The 20,843-nt window shown below is 26.4% G+C and overlaps 1 protein-coding gene across 1 annotated transcript in view; it reads left to right on the top strand.

The window, feature by feature from the left end:
* Positions 1 to 20,843, top strand: part of LOC112690264 (PR domain zinc finger protein 10-like) — a 58,096-nt gene that overhangs the window by 24,356 nt on the left and 12,897 nt on the right. Inside the window, exon 8 of the mRNA XM_025564232.1 lies at positions 12,209 to 12,394. Within this exon, the coding sequence (XP_025420017.1) occupies positions 12,209 to 12,394 (186 nt within the window). The remainder of the gene's footprint in view (positions 1 to 12,208; positions 12,395 to 20,843) is intronic.

Consider the following 20,843-nt stretch of genomic DNA (forward strand, 5'->3'; position numbering starts at 1 on the left):
CCATTTAAAAAAAAAAAGTTGTTATGCGCATGCGCGAAATGAAATGGTATAAAAATTGTTTAATTACTTTAATAAGTTATAACAAACTTTGTTAAGCACCACAAACAAACAGAATTCAAATATCTTTAATATTTGTTAAGTTATAGAGTGTTTCCAACAACCGATTACACACTGTATACACCTTTATAATATTAACCCATTTTTATTTGGGTTCTAATTTTGATTTCTCACGTGCATATTTATATATTTAATAACTTAGATACAGATTTTAATTTTCGTATTTATTATACTAGTAGGTATACTAAAATTTACAGTTTTGTTCTATATTCATGTATTCTCATAAAACTGAGTACATAATTATATCCAAATATAGTTTTGCTTGTATTTAAAACTTTTTTAACATTTATACAATTTTATTAGCTTATTCATTAAGTACATTCGTCTCACATTTAATTATCAGTATGATCATTTAGGTTATAATTTAATAGGATTTCTTATATATATATATTGAATCAATCTCTAATCAACAAACAAAAATCTTGTTTTCTTTTGATAATTTGGAAATTTTAGAAACTATGCAGTTTTCTTATTCATTTTTTTTTTTTTTTTTGCATTGTTTCATATTATAAAATTTATCTTCTGATATCAAAATTAAAAATTATTTTTAGATGAGGTAATTCTGTAGTACAGAAGCGCTTTGTCATGTATTGAAAAAACATTAATTGGTTTTACAAACCTACAGTGCGTGTTCAACCACATAAAGAAGGAGAGAGTAGTTTTGAGTCGATCAAACTGCTTTTAAACGTGTTCCGTTGGATTTCTATTGCACCATATTAAGGTACTATTATAGAAGATTTCATAGATAGCATACGTTTCAAATACCCATGTTAATCCACAGAATATTTAAAAATGTGTTCTATTTCTGATTATTTCCTTGTCCGTCGAAGTATGTTATGTCGTGTAGAAACTTAGAAATTAGTTTAATAATTCTTCCTTTTTTATAAAAATAACAGAAACAAACATTGAGACATTGTGGACAGCAAGGCCGTATCTGTGGGGGGATACAGGGTGTCTGGACCCCCTCTCCCGAAATTTCTTCGATATTTTATGAATGTTTAAAATAATTATTTTTTTTTAATACCAATATAAATATGAATATTTTCAGTCAAAAATGACTTAAGCTACAATTAAGCATTGACTGCTTTTATTTTTATAACATAATATCATATAAAAATATGGTATTAATTTGAATAAAAGAAGATTAAATTTTTTTCTGTCTTCTTTTTAACCAAATATCAAAAGTTAAAATCAAAATTCAATAAAATTACAATATACATGTTTTGGACCCCTCTCGAAAAAAATTTCTAGATACAAACGGCCTTGGTGGATAGTGTACTTATATCAGGTTAAAAACGGTTAAGTTTTGAAGAGTCTAAAGAAATTATTCACAATTACATTACATTAACATGACTTCCTTTTTATATTAATTAATAATATGGAAAAAAATACATGATAAATGTTATGAAAATATTGATAATCGTAAATTAATATTTATTACGATATTCTGCCATAAAGTACCACTCATTATTTTATTTGAATAAACCTCATGGCGTTGGGAATTAATCTTACGAATTGCATACCTTAAAAAAAAAAATATGTAGTGATAATCGAATTTTGAAGATCACTAAGTGCACCATAATCTATATATCTTATAGTTCTTAGTTTGTAAAAGTGGAAAGAAAGTATAGAAATTCCAACGATTAATTGTGATTGGCATAAGTTGGAGTTGTCTTTAGAAAACCGTGCATATAATTTAAACCTGTTGTTGAGAAGTTATCGACGTAATTCGGATGAATCGTGAAAAAACCACGCATGAAACTTAAACTAATTATAATTTTTTACCGCAATCAAATGCGCCGTTTCAAAGCTGTAGTTAATTTTTATTTAAGACATTTTTTAGTTTATTTATTTTTTAAAAAATATAATTTAATTTTTATTTAATTGATATTATAGTAAGTATTAGGAAAAATTTTATCAAAAATTCATACAAAATGTTGTAAATAATATAAAAAGTCGTTAAAAAAAAATAGTAGTGATAGGAATTATTCAAATATTTGAATAATTCTCATCACTAAAATATTGTTAATACAGTTAATTAATGGTGTAAGAAATCAATAAAAATCAATATTTTAACTATTTGTAACTGTTGTACTTCGCAAAAATATATACTATGCTTAAGTATAATTGTACTTTCTCTTTTCGGACAAGTTTAATAAAGCAAAAACCAAGACGTTTAGTAATTGAGTGGTTTGCGTTGCTTACGCCTACACTTATTACCTATGTAACTTTCACTCGTGTACTCGTCTTCCTGTTGTCTTTATATTAGTGAACGATCCCGAGGGTGTACAGGGTCGAAATCACGAAGAAATAAAGTTTTGGATTATTTAGGTTTGAAAATAATACTGTATTGAAAAAAAGATAATTATTATTATTAAAACTAAGTGCTTGATTAAAAATATATATATACTGGCATTATTTAAACGTTAGAGATAGTCGAGTTAACGAAAGAATATGAAAATACCTCGAGGTAAATGTATATACATTGATAAGTCTCTGTTTTTGACAGAGAAAAGTATAACTAAGCAAATGTAAGAAAAGTCGAAAAAACTACTCGTTCATTTTAAAATTATGTTTTACTTCGAGAAATATAGTAAATTATTATCCGTTTTATAGAATTTCGTGTTTATACAATTTTGTTAACTTGAGTAGAAGTTTTAAAGATGTATGTTTTCTCTTGGATGTAAAAATGTTTAGTTGGTCTCCTTGTTGTAGTTTTGAAGAAATGTGCGAGTTCCATGTTAATTTTTTGTCTATTGAATAACTCCTTGATATTTTATAGTTGGAGACCAGGAAATGTTTTCGTCATATAGTCGAAGAGGGAGTGGAGTTTTGGGGCGATAAAGTGTGATAAATACTTTTTGAGGGATTTAAAATAATTTTCCATTTTTTATTTCATTTTAGTGAATATGTATATTTTTGGTAGCAATATCAATATCACTGGAGCTTGAGTAGATAATAATGTCATCCGCGTACTCGTAAAGATATACTTTTGTATAAGATATGGTGTAAAAGTTTGCAATTTATAAATTGAAAAGGAAGGGGAAATTTTAAATCCTTGAGGAACACCAGCTGTTATTTGTTTTGTTTCTGAGTCATTTATGTGGGCTGAAAAACATCGGTCAGAGAGAAATATTTATTTAGATTGTAAATTGTAGATGAGATTTTTGATGTTTCTAATTTATGCAAGAGGCCGTCATGCCAGACGCGACCGAAAATTTGTGTAATATCTAAAAATGTTGTATCAGTGTGGAATTTTTTTTTAAAACCATTGTTTAAATATTCAGTAAAACGAAGAAGTTGTTGATTGGTTGAGTGTTTTGGTTTGAAATCAAATTGGTAGTGAGGAATGGTTTCAATTGCACTTAGGTGGGTTTATTAATCTAGAATATATAATTTTTTTCAAATAATTTTTAACTGAAGATAATATATTTATTTATTTTTGTATTGGATATATTAGCTATTCTGGTTTGTGTTATCTTTTCCAAGTTTTTTTTTTATCATAATGATCGATTTTGTAAAAATTAGTTGATTTTTAATAATGAGTTGAATAAAATAGATATGTAAGTGATTGATTTTTTAGAAATATTTGTTATTACAACGTTTGTAATGAGATCGTGTCCTGGAGATTTTTGTTTCGTTATTTTTTTTATTATTTCGGTGATTCGTTAGGAGTGGTGTAAGAAAATATATTTTATATAGTAAATATCGATAAAATACTGGAAAATGTCGATTTTAGCCAGTTTATTATATACTACACTTACTGTTTCTATATTAACTATATTATTCGGTGAAAAAGTATTATCAAAAGTTTTAGCAAATAATTCACATTTGTTGACATTCATGCTTAGGTATTCATTAAATAATTTTAATGGAGGTGTATCACGTTTGGTTTAATTAACTGTCTGGTTGCGTGACATAAATTTGAGTAAGACGGATGTATTGTGGATAGGTATTTATGGTATGATGTTTTTCTATGTTCTTCGAGCAAGGTTTTAACTTTTTTTGTGAGGTAGTTAAGATTTTTCGATCTTTAGTTCGCTTATAAAGTTGCTACAGTCTTCTGGTTTGGTGATTTTTTTTTTTTTATCAATTCTATAATAATTATAGAATTGATAAAAAAAATTACCAAAAATTATTTTCGAACGTATTGCGTGACGGTTTTGAAGGGTTTTCTATTGCTAGGTGGATAATTTCCTGAAAATTTCTTGTGGCTTCATCAGCTAAGATTTATTTTTATATTTTTACCAGTTTGTTTTACAATTTATAAGTTTACTTATTTTTGGGTATGAAGTGAGGGTTGCCCCATCTGTAATTTTTACAGGTGGATAGTCCGAATTTAATTTAAATAAAGGTACTTGATGAATTATTATAGGTATCGATTTTATTAACATTACTTCTAATATATCAGAATTTCTTTTTTTGATTGTTTGGGTAGTAAGTGGGATTATAAGGTGATGATATAACTGTTGAAAAATTGTATGGATATTTATGTAATTTACGACCATTTTGATTGGTTATTTTGCAGTTCCATATTAATATGTATGGAGTTTAGGTTCCAATGATCATAACCTCATGAAAGCCACAGAGAATTTTTTTATAATCATTCGTGTACAATTTGAAACTTAGTGTTTGATATGCGCTAACTATTAGTGTATTTATATTGTTAATATGTATCGTAATTGCAACTATGGTAATCTACTCATTTTTTAACAATTATATGACATTAAATTATAAAAAGACTATTTCATACTGGTGTTATCTCGTATTTTTTTTCTGTAATAATTACTTGTATATAATGTTTTTAGTATGAGCCATGTACAACGATTATAAAAATATGCGATTCCTCAAGAGAAAAATATTCGTTTTGTTAAATTTTTGCGTTTTTTTTTTTTTTTTTGTACAATTTAAATTAATAGTTATTTTACGTCGTAAACCTAAACAATTAAGATGTCATTGGATGTACGAATTCATTGAATAATTTTTATTATTTAAATATGGCTACAGGGCATTTGTTACAAAATTCGAAGTTCTTTCCCCCCAAAAAATTACGGCAACACTTAGCAATTTGCTCAGGAGGAATGCATAATAATTATATTGCTCGAACCCATAATTTAACCAAAGTTAATTAACGCTAATGTTCAAATGAGTTTAAAATGTGAATAAGTTTGGAGAATGCTATTGATATATAATTAAAATTAGATATGTATTATGTTCTGTTTGTAGATCACGCGGGATTATTAGAAAAAAGGTATTCGTCAATTTTTCGAATGCATTTTTTTTTATAAAAATGAGTGTATAGTGTATATACATAATATTGGCACTTTAAGCGATGTCCTAACCATAAATTACAGTAATAATAATCTAATTAAACCACTAACATCAAGTTATTCCTCGTTTATATTCATTATCTATGAAAATCGAGTCAATAATTATATGGTTACCTACATTTAAATATAGATTATATTTTACTAAAAAAAAAATCCATTTTTGCCTTTTTCTCATTTTCGTCAGTGAAATGTTCTATTGTTGGTCATTTTTATTTCCATAGGAATTTTAAATTTGAAATAAAAGGCCCAATTTTAAAATAAAATGTCGATTTAGTTTAAATATTTATAGAGATTAAGAATATGCACGATTTGTTGAAAATAATAAAAAAAAAACTACTTGGTCGGTAAAAACCTATTATTCTATGATTATTTTATTTTTCTTACCTATGTAGTACATCTTATCTGATTTTTCGTTTTTTCTCAACTATTTTTATGTAAAAAAAAAAAAAAAGTCGTACCAATTCTTTACAGTTCTAGTGTATTGTGTCTTATTTATATTCATTTATTTCCTCAACCTACCGCTTTATATTCTTAATGTTTTAATGTTTTCATTAATAAATGAGTTTGATTTGTTTATAACTATTTATCTAAAGCAGTAATTCCTAAACTTTTTCAGTCATGGAGCATTTTTTTTTTTAGGAGTATTTTCTTGTGGAGCCCCAAGAAATATTTAGTATTAAGTTTTATTTGCCTGTGTTCTAGGAACAGAGCCGTCCCAAGCAAAAATAGTGCACGAGGCAAAATCAAATTTTGCCGCTTCTAAAAAAAAAAAAAATTGAGCTCTAATTTTAACTTAGTCCCTCTCCTTATTTTTTATGTGACATATCTACATAAAAAAAAAATGTTAATTTTTTATTTTATGTATAAAATTATACTTAAAAAGACGTAAAAATTATTTCTATAATTATTACTCAAAATCCATCACTATCGCGACTGTCGGAAATCGCGGAACTGATTGTGTGGTTATTTATATTTTTGGAATAATTGAAAACGCCCTGCGTAGGCTATAATATAAAGTAATATAATAACTTTAGACAATATTATTTTATTATATTGATAAGTGATTTTCACGAATGAATTAATTTAAATATTTTTCTTATAAAACACTGACAGAACTAAAAATAATGTAAGTCAATTTTGAAAATGCCACCCCTAATAAAGTGTCACTTTAGGCAGGTGCTTAGCTCGCCTATACCTTGAGCCGGCTCTGTCTAGGAAGCATATTACACATGATATGTATTTACATAAGAAAGAGGGTACTCAAAACGAGATAGTGTACATTTAATATTATATTTATATACAATATATCTGGACGGGAAATAGAAATAACTGGAATGGGAATACGTATTATTTAAAATTAAAAAAATATATTTTCCATAATATGTATCGACAATACGACAATTTAATTCATTATTGTAGTACGCAAACCAACGTATGTACATTATAATTTAAAAATTACGTTAAATCGTTTTAATTCTTAAGGTGCGTTTACATTGCAGTCCGAACGCCAACGAATTGTTTGTCATCCAATTGCTCGCGTTCAGACACTTTCGCTCGGATGGCGGTACATCAAAGAATATTCTCGTTTGGTTCGAACGATATTCGGCCATCTTTTCTAATTCGGTCGTGTTTGAAACCAATAATTATCGTGCGCACTGCTGTTTTTCAATTGATTTTTTAACTCTTGTTTAGTAGAGTACTAATAATTGAGTTTTTAATAATATATACATATACTATTATTACTGATTGGGCGGATGAAAAATGTCTACTAGTAGTAATTGCATACGCTATTATACTTGCTATAGTACCTAATATATCATCGGCATCTTTACTTGATGACATTTTTATAGTAAATATAGACTAAATACTTAAAAATTATCTATTTACTATGTGAAAATCATATTTTCGATCATATGTTAGTCGGTAACGGTATTAAATATTACGTAAGAAAGGGTTGCTATCATATGATTTCCAGATCCTAATTAGCACATAAAATCGCACATTATTTTTACTGAATAAACTAATAACAACATTTTAACCTATCACCAGAAGTGGCGCACGTCATAATCGTCGCGAATTTCTGTCAACAATTTCAATGAATTACGAGTGTTGAGTTTGTTGACCGTGTATTGTACTTCGATTCTTTATGTTATAAATATAATTATATCGGTGATAGAAAGATGTGGTTATAGTAGAAGTAGTGCCTGTATTTACCATATACGTCAATGTCAATCTCTGCATGATTTTTAATTGCAATCGGTTTCCGAGGAAATTTTTTTTCTCCATTAACGTTTGATTTGACTGTACGGCAAAGATGAACGAAAGCTATACGCACAGTAGTCGAAGTTGGTATTATATCTAACATCGTTCTTTACGTGTACATCGTGTCTCTGCGGGAGAAAGTGATAAATCAAGAAAATAAAAATAACGGATTCCTGTTTTCATATAGTATAAACTAGATTATTAAGAATTACTCTAGAAGTGTACTAATTTTTTAAATTTTATATGGAATGTATATTCTTAATATAGGCCGAAACCTGTAAACGATTTACTAATTTGTTGGTTTACCTGTTAAAAGTTATAAAATACTGCTGAAGATGCTAAGAATGTCGATAAAAAAATATTAGCTATTTAACATTTTAATACTATTAACATTCAATAGATTAAGTCAAAATATATTATATCTTATTTTACTATATTACATTATGTATCTGAATATTTATTTTCAAAGGTTCAATGTTTTAGCTTATCACAAATTAAAATAAAAATAAGTGTAGTGATTCTTAAAACATAAAACATTTATTACATTTAATTAAATTAATAATTTTTTGTTGGGAACCTTATACTTTTAAATTAAAAATTTAATTTTTAGATACTTTAATGAATATCAAGCAATATTATTAAAATACATGAAAATTCATGAAATTCTATTATAGGATTATTAATTGTTATAAATTTCATAACCGTTAAATCTTGGTAAGATATGCTCAAAATTATTTTTAATGATGTATTCAACTATTCTAGCGATTCCTAATTATATTTTTTTAACTACAAATTTGTATACTGGTTGTTCCATAATTTGTAGAAATAGATATACTAAGAAAGATATTAGGAAAAAAAGTAACCGAAAAAAAATCTCCAAATTAATATTTGATTTAAATTCAGTCTTTTATGCACAAACAAAATAAAATATACAATAATATATAATATAATTACATAATATATTATAATAATATAATAATATAACATCTTAAACATCTATAATATTATTTAAAAAACATAAGAATGCAATTATTCAGTTATAAAAGATCTCTTTTTTATATTTTGACCTATTTGCTTTAAACAATTAGGAATATCTACAGGGTAGAACACGATTCCGTACGGTCCTTATCAGCGTACGGAATCGTACACATTTTAAAGCATACGATTTCGTACGTTTTTTATCTAAGATTTTAGTGTAACGTTGTCAGATTTCTAAATAAGTTAAAAAATTATGTAATTATAAATGTAATCTATTAATTTGTATAACACATACGTATTATACGTCATAGATATTATACAGTATCGGTCGACATCGATATCGTCTCAAAGTAAATCGCAATAAAACTATTAGATTTGATATGGTAAATTCATATACAGATAAATTCCGAACAGCGACTCCGAACAGCATATACAAATGACTACGAGTTAGAAAAATGGTTAAAACTATTTTTCGGGTTGCCATTTCTATCACCACATGAAATCGAAAATTCATTCATTGAACTTGTATCTATATGTCCTAATCTAGATATAGGATGTTTATTTTCTGATTATATATTGATAACATACGTAGAAGATCACTGTTTATTTCCACCGAAAAATATATAACTATATATGACTTTCTTGGAAATTTTTTTCTTATTATTAAATAATTATAATTATTAAGAAACATACTTGCTTAAAGTGTATATAAAGATACATAAAGTATTTTAAACTAGAATAAAAGATAAAATATATACAGATAAATCGTATCGCCAATTTGTTCATAACCACCACGATTAATTTTTGTGCGCGTGGCCTAAAAATAAATTCTAACATGATCGACTCTGTAATCGTCTGCGATATACTGGTCAACCAGTTTTATCATATAACTTCATTAATCTTATATAAACGTTTTGTTTTCATTTATTTATTTATTTTACTATATATTTTAAAGTACAAAAAAATGGATCTGAGAATTTCCATAGAACATATAATGCCCAGTTTCATAGTCCACACCCTTCAGTTCATTTGGTTATAGCATTTCTAAAGGAAACACAAGAAGAGACTTGCACGAAAATAAGATCTGTGTCTAAAGGACGTTTTAATCAAATGGCCTTAGCCGACAAACAGCGATTACATCACACAATAATCGAACATAAAAAATTTTTAAATCATAGAAATATAATAAAATATTTATCAAGTATTTGTATTAAATACCAAGGTATCAAATTATAATTATTAAACCATTTACAAATTATATATTTTAAATGTTTATATTTTTTTATTTTTAAATGACAAAAATTAATTGATAATAATAAATAATAAATGGCAACGTTGCATGGAAAATCGTACGGAATCGTGTTGTTTTTGGGATCATTTTATAATCCATTGTTTGTTAGAAATCGTACGGAATCGTGTTCCCAAAAAGGTAAAACGTACGGAATCGTGCTTTACCGTATCTAAAGATTTGTCCTCATCAAAATGCTTACATAAAATGTTCAATCGAACTTCCATTTTTTTACCAACTAAATATATATATATATATATATTGTTTTTTTTTTCCGATTAATTTCTCCTACTTCAACCAATGCCATTCTTGCCTTGTCCATTCCAACTTCTTGATGCATTTTTGTTTGTAATTTCCAAATACTGGGATGTTTGATGCCGACAAGAAGGGAAAACCTATTGTTTCAGCCCTTGTAAGCATTATTAGTTGTGTGCGATTGTCAACCAGATTTGTCAACCAAATTTATTTTATAAATAAAATAACAAGTATAATGGAAATTTTATTAAATTTTATTTATACTGTAACGAGAGACTTTTTTTCCGAAGGACCTTTTTACCGGGGACTTTTTTTCCGTTCACCACTAAGAAAGGAGAACTATAATGTACTTTTTCATCTTTATTCTATTTTTGTGTTTACATATTGTTCACATTTTAACAATACTTTATTATTTTTTATATTTTTTCTGATTCACTTTTATGTAAAAATAGTTTTTAACTACCCAATGTTAAATTGTTTTTTAAAAACATGTTTCAACCGGGTCTAGAGCATTATAGTGGAACAATATCACCGTTGAATATATTATCATAATATTATTAATTTAGATCAATAGGATTTTATTTACTTACTACGATAGTACTATTACTACTTATTATAAGCGAAAGTGGTAACTACGCATTTTGCATACATTTACATATCAATTGTGTATGGTACTTTATTTTTAGTTTGGTAAATTTCGACTGAGCCGGATCATGTTTCACCGGTCGAATACTACTCAACTATTTACTATTTCGTTACTATCACGTGTGTATGTGTTTTTTTTTTTTTAATGTATATATCTGTCTTTATCTGGAAATGTTTTAACGGTTCACGTTTTCTTTCTTTATAGCCTTAATCTTATTACTACACTGGTGGTTAAAATATGTTATAGTGTTGATGAAAATAAGTAAATTCTTTGTTATTAACATAATCATTATTATCAAAAGTAATGTTCGTTCGTAGTTATTATAGACGAATTCTAGTTTAATATATATGTATTGGTCCAGTTGAATATATATCTAGTCACTATATTATTTCTATTTTCATACATTTAGATAATCAAGATCAACAAAATTCATGTTGTGGTTTTGCCCTAAATAAAAACAACTTAACTAAACTCAACAACTAAAAGTCAATCTTCGTCACACATCGAAATCATACATTGGCAGTCTTACAAATTTTATATATTCGCTTCTGATATGTTATGAGCCTGTTTTATGAGAAAACTTGCTTCTATGTGTATATGTTCCAATGTTTCACAGGATCGTATGTCGTTGATTATTATAATCCGTCAATATCAGTAATCACGTAACATTCTCGTTTGAGAGAAAAACTGTTTTGTTAATGCATCTTTCAGAGTATTCAAATAAATATTATACTAACAAATATGGAATTTATTCATCGCAGTTCTATGTAATTTATTAGTAACAATATCATACATATCTTACATATCTTTTTGATATTACGTTTACTTGATATTCCGATAATATTACTTTTGATTATTCGAAGATCTCATTGTAACATATCAACGGAACTGCTGTAATCAGATCATTTAAATGCATTTTATTGTCAGTTATAGGTTAATTTTATGTCTATAACTTGTTTTTTGTTGTCAATGATATACGGTGATTGTTAGTGTAATTAAGTAAATGTTAAGTAAATGTTTCTTGTGTTTAAATTAATATTTTTATAGTAATGTTATGATAACATGTTTTAACACTTGTTTTTTATCATTAATTGGACAGTAAAAAACTTTGTATCTTTTTTATTGAAAAAAAAAAAATAAATAATTTGAAATAAACAGACAAAAATGTAACTGTTTTTACATTACAATATTAAACTAAACCGTTTTTAAAACGTAACGAGTAATGATAAAAATTATATATCATGATTTATAAGTTAATAAAAATATTGTTTAAAAATAAGTATTTATTGAATCGAATATTGTTAATTATGAACTTGTATTTCATTTATTTAGATAATTCGAATTGGATGTCTTTCGTACGGCCAGCGAAATCGAAACACGAACAGAACATGATCGTTGATCAAATTGGAGATTATCTTTATTTTACTACGACAAGAGCGATTTACCAACGAGAAGAGCTACTTGTTGGCTACAGCACATTTTACGCTCATAAAAGGGGTTTACATTTATTGCCTACAGGTTAGTGCCTAAACGCTTTGATCTATGGATGCCTATCCATACGTATTTTCTCAATTTTTTTTCCTTTCGCCTCAAATACGCTTTATTTTTAGTATTTCGTTATCTTATATATATATATATATATATAGTGTTTGAAGTATGAAATATTTCATGTGAAACATTGTATTTTTTTTTTGAAAACAAATTATAATGATTGTTTTTTATCAATTATTAATAGTACAATCCATGAGTTCTTGGTATAATCATTGATATTAACAATATTAATGCAATGAGTGGTGTCGTGGCTGACATATTATACTATTTATACTATATTAGGGTCTTGTTTTCGGCTGTTTATAGCAAAAATTGGTTTTTTCCCCTGGAATGGCTTATCGTCGACGACGATGCAAGGATGGTTCTATTATTGTGAATTGTGACTAAATATATTATATAAGTATAATATTTAATTATTACACAGTTGACAGTCAATAATTTATTATCGCAATCATAATCTTAATGTTATAAACTTATAACTTATATATAGTTTCTAACTAGAAAAAATACGCATGGTTTATTATCTTTAAATTATTATTATTATGGTGAATAGACGTCTGACGACAATAGTGTACCTATAGACATTTAATATTTATCATATAATCTTTTAATTTTTATAATAATTATTAGTGTACGAACATTTATCGACATAGTACGTTTTTTTATCAATTTAAAAATGTTGAATACTATTTTGAATGTATAATACCAAAAAAAAACTATCACTAATGAGTAGGTAATGGTAATTAGTGATTGGTTTCAGTAGTATAAAATTATAAAAGTAAATTATGACAATTACATAAATAAAAATAAAACTTATTTAAAAAAAAAAAAACAAAATTTATTAAAATACTGAAATATTTCAGACATTTGAAATATTTCATTTTTTTAAATTTCATGAAATTTTCAAACACTATATATATATATATATATATATATTTATTTCGATGTATTGTTTATTGTGGTTTGTAAAATAATAATTACAGATATTACTTGGTAAGTATGCAAATCGGCGTAACTGCCGATTTATATTTACGGATTATAATGCATTATACACTGGGTGCTCGGATGCTATTAAAAACTGCCGCGATTATTCACTGGAATTTGAATAGTCATAATGAAATCACACCAATTTCCACTAGAAAAATCGCGGATGTCCACGTTCGATCGCCCATGCTTAATTTAGGCGATTGTTCGCCATGAATCGCAAAAATTAAACACCTTGTTTTGACTGGAACTATTCACAACATTCGTTTTAATCATCTAATTTTAGCGTGGTTTTTTTGTTGGCACAGACGATTTAAAATTGCGTTTATGATCAAACTGATAATAATCTGTAATAATAGGCGATTTTTAATCGCGTCCGCGCGCAGATAAAACCGCTTATAGATTATAGTTTGTAATGATTTATGACTTAATCACTTATAATTACTATCAACCGTACATATCGAATTATGGAATAATTTACTTACTTTCAATTTACATTAGTTTATATCATATATTTATTATTATCGTGGGTAAATAGTGGTTTGCATACTAGACACATTATACAAAGGAGGTTAAAGGATTAAAAATCGTTTAAAAATTGCTATAAGTATTAAAGTTAGTAAGTTAGTCAGGTGTTACACACAAAAATATTCTTACACTTAAATGTTATTTTTGTTAATGATGTTTAATCGTCAATAGTAAAAAACAATATTTGTAATAAATTTAAATATGAGTACTTACAAGATGTTAATGAAGGTCATATGAAGTAATGGTGATATTATTAATTATTACCATAAGTAAAATAAGTGTATACATTTGAAAAATGTTTCAATAGACTATCATTCCAAATTACTAACAAGTGCTACTTGTAACAATCTACTTTTGTCAGAAATAACTCTCTATTTTTTTTTTATCAGCAGTAGTTTTTATCCTACACTCATCGCTAAATGATCATTCAAGATAAATATTCATTTAAATTTTTTTTTTGAATATTTTGATTTTCATGGTTTGATGAAAATACATTTGTTACATTTGTTCAACTACCTATTTGCATAGTGTATTAAGAGAAAGGTGTTACTGATATTGCTTGTATTATAATTCCAATATAATAAAGTGTACTACTATTCATTTTGAAGCAAATAGTTAAGCTATCTTATAGAATTTATTTGGTGTATTATTTCAATTTGAAGTCGAATAGTTGTGAAATTGTATAATAGTATTTATTTATTTATACATTTATTTTCAAATACTCCCGTGGGGAAAAAGTCAAATTGTTTCATAAAGCACTTAAATGTAGGTATTGAATAACTAACATATTATACTTCGACAACTACATTTTAAAATCGTTCTATGTTTTAATTTTAAAAATTAGCGACGTATGAGTTTTTGAATATTTTGGGTTTTATTGAGTTATTTTCTTGTAATATAACTGCCAGGTTTAATATAAATCACACCAAAAACACTTCGTTATAATTAGGTACGTGTAAAAAAAACTAAGTTAAAAAAATTAAATTTAGTAATGATTAAATCTTTAAAAAAACGTGATGTAATATGGAAACTAAGTAAAAGGCCATTTTATAATTTTATAAATACCTATGACGATAAATAAGACCAATATTTAAGTCTAATACTTAGTCAACATCTTGTTTAACAACTTGGCAGGAAGTGTAAGTATACCTAAATAAATCAAAATAAGTTACCACTGTAGTATTTTTCGTAATTAATTTTGTCTGAACTGCTATAAACGGCTGTAACAGCTAAATTTCTATTTAGTTTTTTTTTTACATTAAAGGCCTTAATAGTTTTAATTAAAAAAGATTTCCCTGTACCACCTATTCCGATTAAGTGTTGTATTGGTGATCTATTTACTCACGTTACTCCATGTTTTATGAATTCGAACACTCAATTTTGATCCACATTAAAATTTAACACGAATTTTTCAACATCTTGAAGTTATTGTATTTAAATCGTTTTTAGACTTTTAAATATATTGTAAACGTTTTTGATAATCAAAGGCAGATTCGATTATATTTCTACATATTACAAATTATTCAAAATAAGTATTGCTATCACCAAGTAATTCTGTTTTATCTCTCCAAGATTTAAATTACATTAATAACGAATTAAAGTACTTTTCTGGTTCTAATTTGATATTATACATGGGATGTTTGATTAAATAAGAATAAACTCGTTCTTTTATAAATCCAAAACCAGATGATTGATAACACTTAAGTTCTTTGTTTAATGTTTTTTTATTAAACGATTTCATATTTACTAATAAATTCAAATAAATTAATATTTTCTATTGCAAGCGGTCTTTTTGGGTTATGAGTATCCATCAATGAAGGATAAAATACAGATTAGTAGATCAGTAGATTGGGTGTCCAACTTCTCGATTTCTTCTTTTAATTTAAGTATTTTCTTTTTATTGATACATCTAACTATTTAATTGTTGTATTTTTATCCATACCATACAATGGAATTCCAAATATTGCTTGCTTCCAATGCACCAAATCCCCTATTATTAAGAGAACGTAAATCCACCATCCTCAATTTTTAACTTAATGATTTAGTGTTGTTAATCATGTCAAATGATTGTGCAGCGCAAGTATTATTTTATTGAAGTCTATAATTTTTTAATTTTTAGAAAACTTATCCTGGTAACCATTTGTTAGTAATAAAAGTCTCTTCCTAATTTTATTTATAAAATTGATATTATAAAGTGTGATATTATAATTTTTATTAAAAAATTAGCATCGTTGTTATATTTTGAAGTCGTTCCCAAGTCTTCCATTTTTTTTTCTAAAATTTTTAGTCAAATGTTAATAACATCTATAATGGTGACCAATCCGAATTTAGGTTTTAGTATTTTCAAAGACTTACGATACGTTTCGTTTTTTTTTATTAGATATTAATGCATAAAATACTGGATGTACCTAACCTAAATCTTCAGCCAAATATATGCATACATGTGCAAATAAAAAAGGATTAACATTAAATGTTCCATCTACAAATCGTGTTTTAGAACGTTGCAAAATATTTAATGCTTATAGTATTCCAAATATTATAATTCTATTAATTTCTTTACCACTGTCAGCTAACAAAAATTGTTTTTGAATTCCTTCTTCAGGCGAATATATATGTAACATTTCGGGTACTTCTAATAATAGTAGATCTCGGAATGCTGGTGGAGCTCATTGAATACGGTTTCTTTTCCTTCTTTTATATTTTTTAATGCTTCATTAGCTGGAAGAACACACCCTAAAATTAATAGAAATAATAGTATTGTAAAAAACGCGATAGTAAATGTTTTTATTATAAAATTTATTGATTAATGTATTATATTGTATTATACATTACATTTCCTGCTTGTTATAGTCCTTATGTGCATTCATTGATAACACATGATTTTTTTTTTCCATTGTCAATAATGGCCACTTTCTAATATTTGTTATGACAATTTCTTTTTCAACTATGGTGGCTTCAGAATCATGAGTATGATTATTTTGAAATATTTTTATCGCATTTGAATTATCAATATTTGTATGGATCCGGACTAGACAAGTATTTTTTTGGTGGCATCTCAAAATCTTTTTTTTGTTTGTCAGCCTATGAAAGCTGTTGCTATCAACAAAAAACGGCAATACGCACGATAAGAATCGATACGAAAACAAATATACACACATGCAATTGAAAAGGCTATATTGGCAAGAATACCAGATCAATGTTTTATTAAGATAATACGAAACACATTTTTTTTTTTTATAAATATGAGCATATATTTTTTTTTATTTTTGTGATTTTTCAGTATATTAAATAAAAATATCTAGTAGTTGGTAAGTTACAGTGGAGGCGCGAAATTTATTTTCCAATGAAGCAATGACGTGTGTCGATTATCTACCTCAAGTCGCAAACCACAAGTTACAATTTAATTGTACTTGTAGATAAATAAATATTAAAATTAACGAGGTCAAACCAAATAATGTACAGTACTATTTTATGTTACATATGTAAATTATGTATTAAACTTTTTTGTCACATACATCGTAATACCACCTACCCACGCGATTTTAGCGATGAAACAGCTGCTTCGATTAAACCCGCATCACGCCGCCACTGATAATTTATACATATTCATATAAAATAAATTAATTTTATTAATTTTAATAATTCATTATTTTTATTTTATACATAGAGAGTATTCTATGTATATTTGTCAAATGCACGATTTTTTTAAATTGTGGCGCCAAACTTCCAGCTCCAAACGACCGTGTCTGATAAACAGCACCATTAATTTTTTTCGATTTTTTTCTTTTACATTGCACATTTTATACAAAAATAAAATAATTTATAGAATGTATGGAAAATAAGGTGCTAGGATATTGAGAAACAACAAAATAGAAGAATAGTAACCGGTATTACACGAGAAAGTATAATTCAATTTAAACGGATTTTGAACTTGACAGGTGCATAAATCAATATTTTTTATTTTATTTAGAAACTTGATTAGATCTTATTTTAATAAAGATTTAATAATTTTTAATACCATATGCACAATGTAACCATAATTTATGTAGTATAAAATGTTATTGTAATACCATGCTGTGTCAGGCAAATCTAGATTAATTAGCTGGAATAGATTCATTATTTTTCCATTTTAATTTGATTCTAGTTTTCTATTACACAAATAAGGTAATGTCATATAAGTTAGGTCAGAAAATAATGGTTCTGTGTGTTAAGTATGCATGAACTTCCCTAGGATAAATCGGGTAGAACACGATTGCGTATGAAATTGTATAAAACGTTGTCAAATTCACTAATTTCACTTTATTATATCCAATAAATATAGAATACATATAACAGTTCTATAATAGTTCATAAGAAAAATGAATAATAAAATAATAAATAAAATGAGGATAACTAAATAAAAGAAAAGTAATTATTAAATAAATAAAATCGTCAGTTTTTATTTTAATGGAATTAATGTTAATAAATTATTTGAAAATTCTTAAATTTGGATTTCTGACATCTATAACCTACTACTTTTACTGAAACTCGGAAAATACCGTATAATGTAACGGAAATAACGAAATTTTTTTATATCTGATATATTTGATATTATTAACAATAAACATATGTAATAAAAGCGATAAAACACAAAATATTTACTAACTTTTTTAATTTCACTCGTATAGGCATGCAGTATACACTAATACCAGTATAAAAATTGGCATCAATGCTTAAAACTTTCTACGCAATCGTGAGATTAAAAATAACGTAAAATCGTACGGAATCGTGTAGTTTAAAAAGGTATCGCCGATAACGAACGTACACAATCGTGTTTTACCTGATAAATCTAATAAAAATATTATTTAATTGATTATAATTTGGTATAAATGTAAAATCTTTTTATTTATTACATGAGTGAGTTTCTTATACTTTTTTTTATAAATAATAATATTTTCTTTTCTGTATTTCAATATCCATTTTAATAGTTTATCGGCAGTTATTCTAGACCAGTGGTTTTCAACCTTTTTCGAATCGTGACCTCCAATTTTAACTTGTTCATAAGTTTATTAATTTTTTTTCTATACTACTGTAAAATGAAAATATTTTTTTTTTGTTTTTTTTGATTTCTCGTAGGTCTTTATTTAACCCAGAATTCATATTATCAATTTTTTTTTCAACAAAGTTCGCTCCTTTGAATACTTAATTTCCTTTTTTTTCATCCTTTTTATATGTTAAAGCCATTATTATTATTTTTATATATATATATATATATATATATATATATATATATATATATATATATATTATTTTATTATATATTATTAATACAGTAATAATAATGAAAATATAAAATATAGTCTTAATTATTACCGTTGCTAAATGGCAAATGACAAATGTAATCACTACACACGAGGTTTTAAAGTTTTCAATGTAAATCACAAGCCAATCGCTATCGATAGCAAATCACGAAATGGTTGATCTTCCGTATCCAAAAGATCACACCGTCGCAAACGCCAATCGTTATACGAGTACGTCGTCGTTGCCGCCATCGCAATGAGAGTAGTGGAGATGGATAAGCGTTGGACCGGGAGACATATTCTGCGATATTTTCGTTGCGTACTCGAACTCAGTCTTAAAATTACTTGAACATTTTTGGTTATAACTTATCAGCCATCTAACCAATCTGCTTGCAAGTTCCTCTATTCCTATCTGCACAATATTTCTGATCGATTGATGCCTTATACGGCTTTATATGTTCAGCTGTTTGTCCTGTAGGGCTGGCCGATAGATCAACAAAAATTAGCACGGTATATCAATAATACAACTCGGTTTCCTATTACTATACGTCGTTGGTTACTACTCAATTCTTAAAACCAACTTCTTTTATTCTTTCAACAGTAAGGTTCCCATTATTCGTTAGAGTAGCTAATCCTAACGGAGACGTTCAAGTTTCCCCATCAGTATTCATAAAAGATTTTTATTTTTAATTATTTTTTTATATATTTTTATATTATTATAATTTTTTTGTTTTTTTTTCGATGAAAAAAGATTCTGCAACATATATATTTTTATAACCATTTATAAATATATGGTAAACGATTCCACAAATTCCGTATGTATATTATATAAAATATTATTTATATGATTCCGCAAGATTTCAAATGCAGCGTCACCGTAACATTAATTTATAAATGCTTGACGATATAGATGTACGGACATATAGGTGTTTTGATTCATATAGGTACTGGTAGCTTTTATACATGGAAGTAATAATAATTAAAAAAAAAAATGTTTATTCTATTATTTTATTTTATTGTAAACTATATTGAAACATATTTTAATCATAGAAAAGTTTAGTAGAGCAATTAATTTTAAATTTGTAAGACATATATCTTAAGAAGCAAGATTGGAAATTATTTAAACGGTCAGCATAATCAAGTTGGGAAGGATTCCATAATATGAAACCGTATTGAAGATTAGAGCGGACTAAGGATAAAGAAATGGTTTTTTAGATAATGAATATTATTAAAATCCCAGAAATTACGCTTGATAAATCCTAACATACGCATTGCTTTACTATAAATAAATTAAGTATGTTCTGAGAAGGAAAGATCAGCCGACAGAATAATACTTAAATCTTTAATAGAAGATACCGACTTAAGTTGTTGGTTATTTATGAAGTAATTGAAGGATAATTAATTTTTACATTTTGTGAAAGATATTTGGTCACATTTATCTACAGACACCAAGTTGAAAAAACGATCAAAGTATATCATTATATTAAAATTAGATAAATTGCATTTCTTTACTGTATTTTAGCCCTCATTGGCGTTTGTTCAAATAAATTAATTTCATTATAATATTATTCATATCCGATTTTCGTAACGCTCGCTTGAATTCCTACATCACATCCTACTGTACG

This window comes from Sipha flava, unplaced genomic scaffold (assembly GCF_003268045.1).
Source record: "Sipha flava isolate LNK unplaced genomic scaffold, YSA_version1 49_pilon_pilon, whole genome shotgun sequence".
Classification (NCBI taxonomy): Eukaryota; Metazoa; Arthropoda; class Insecta; order Hemiptera; family Aphididae; genus Sipha; species Sipha flava.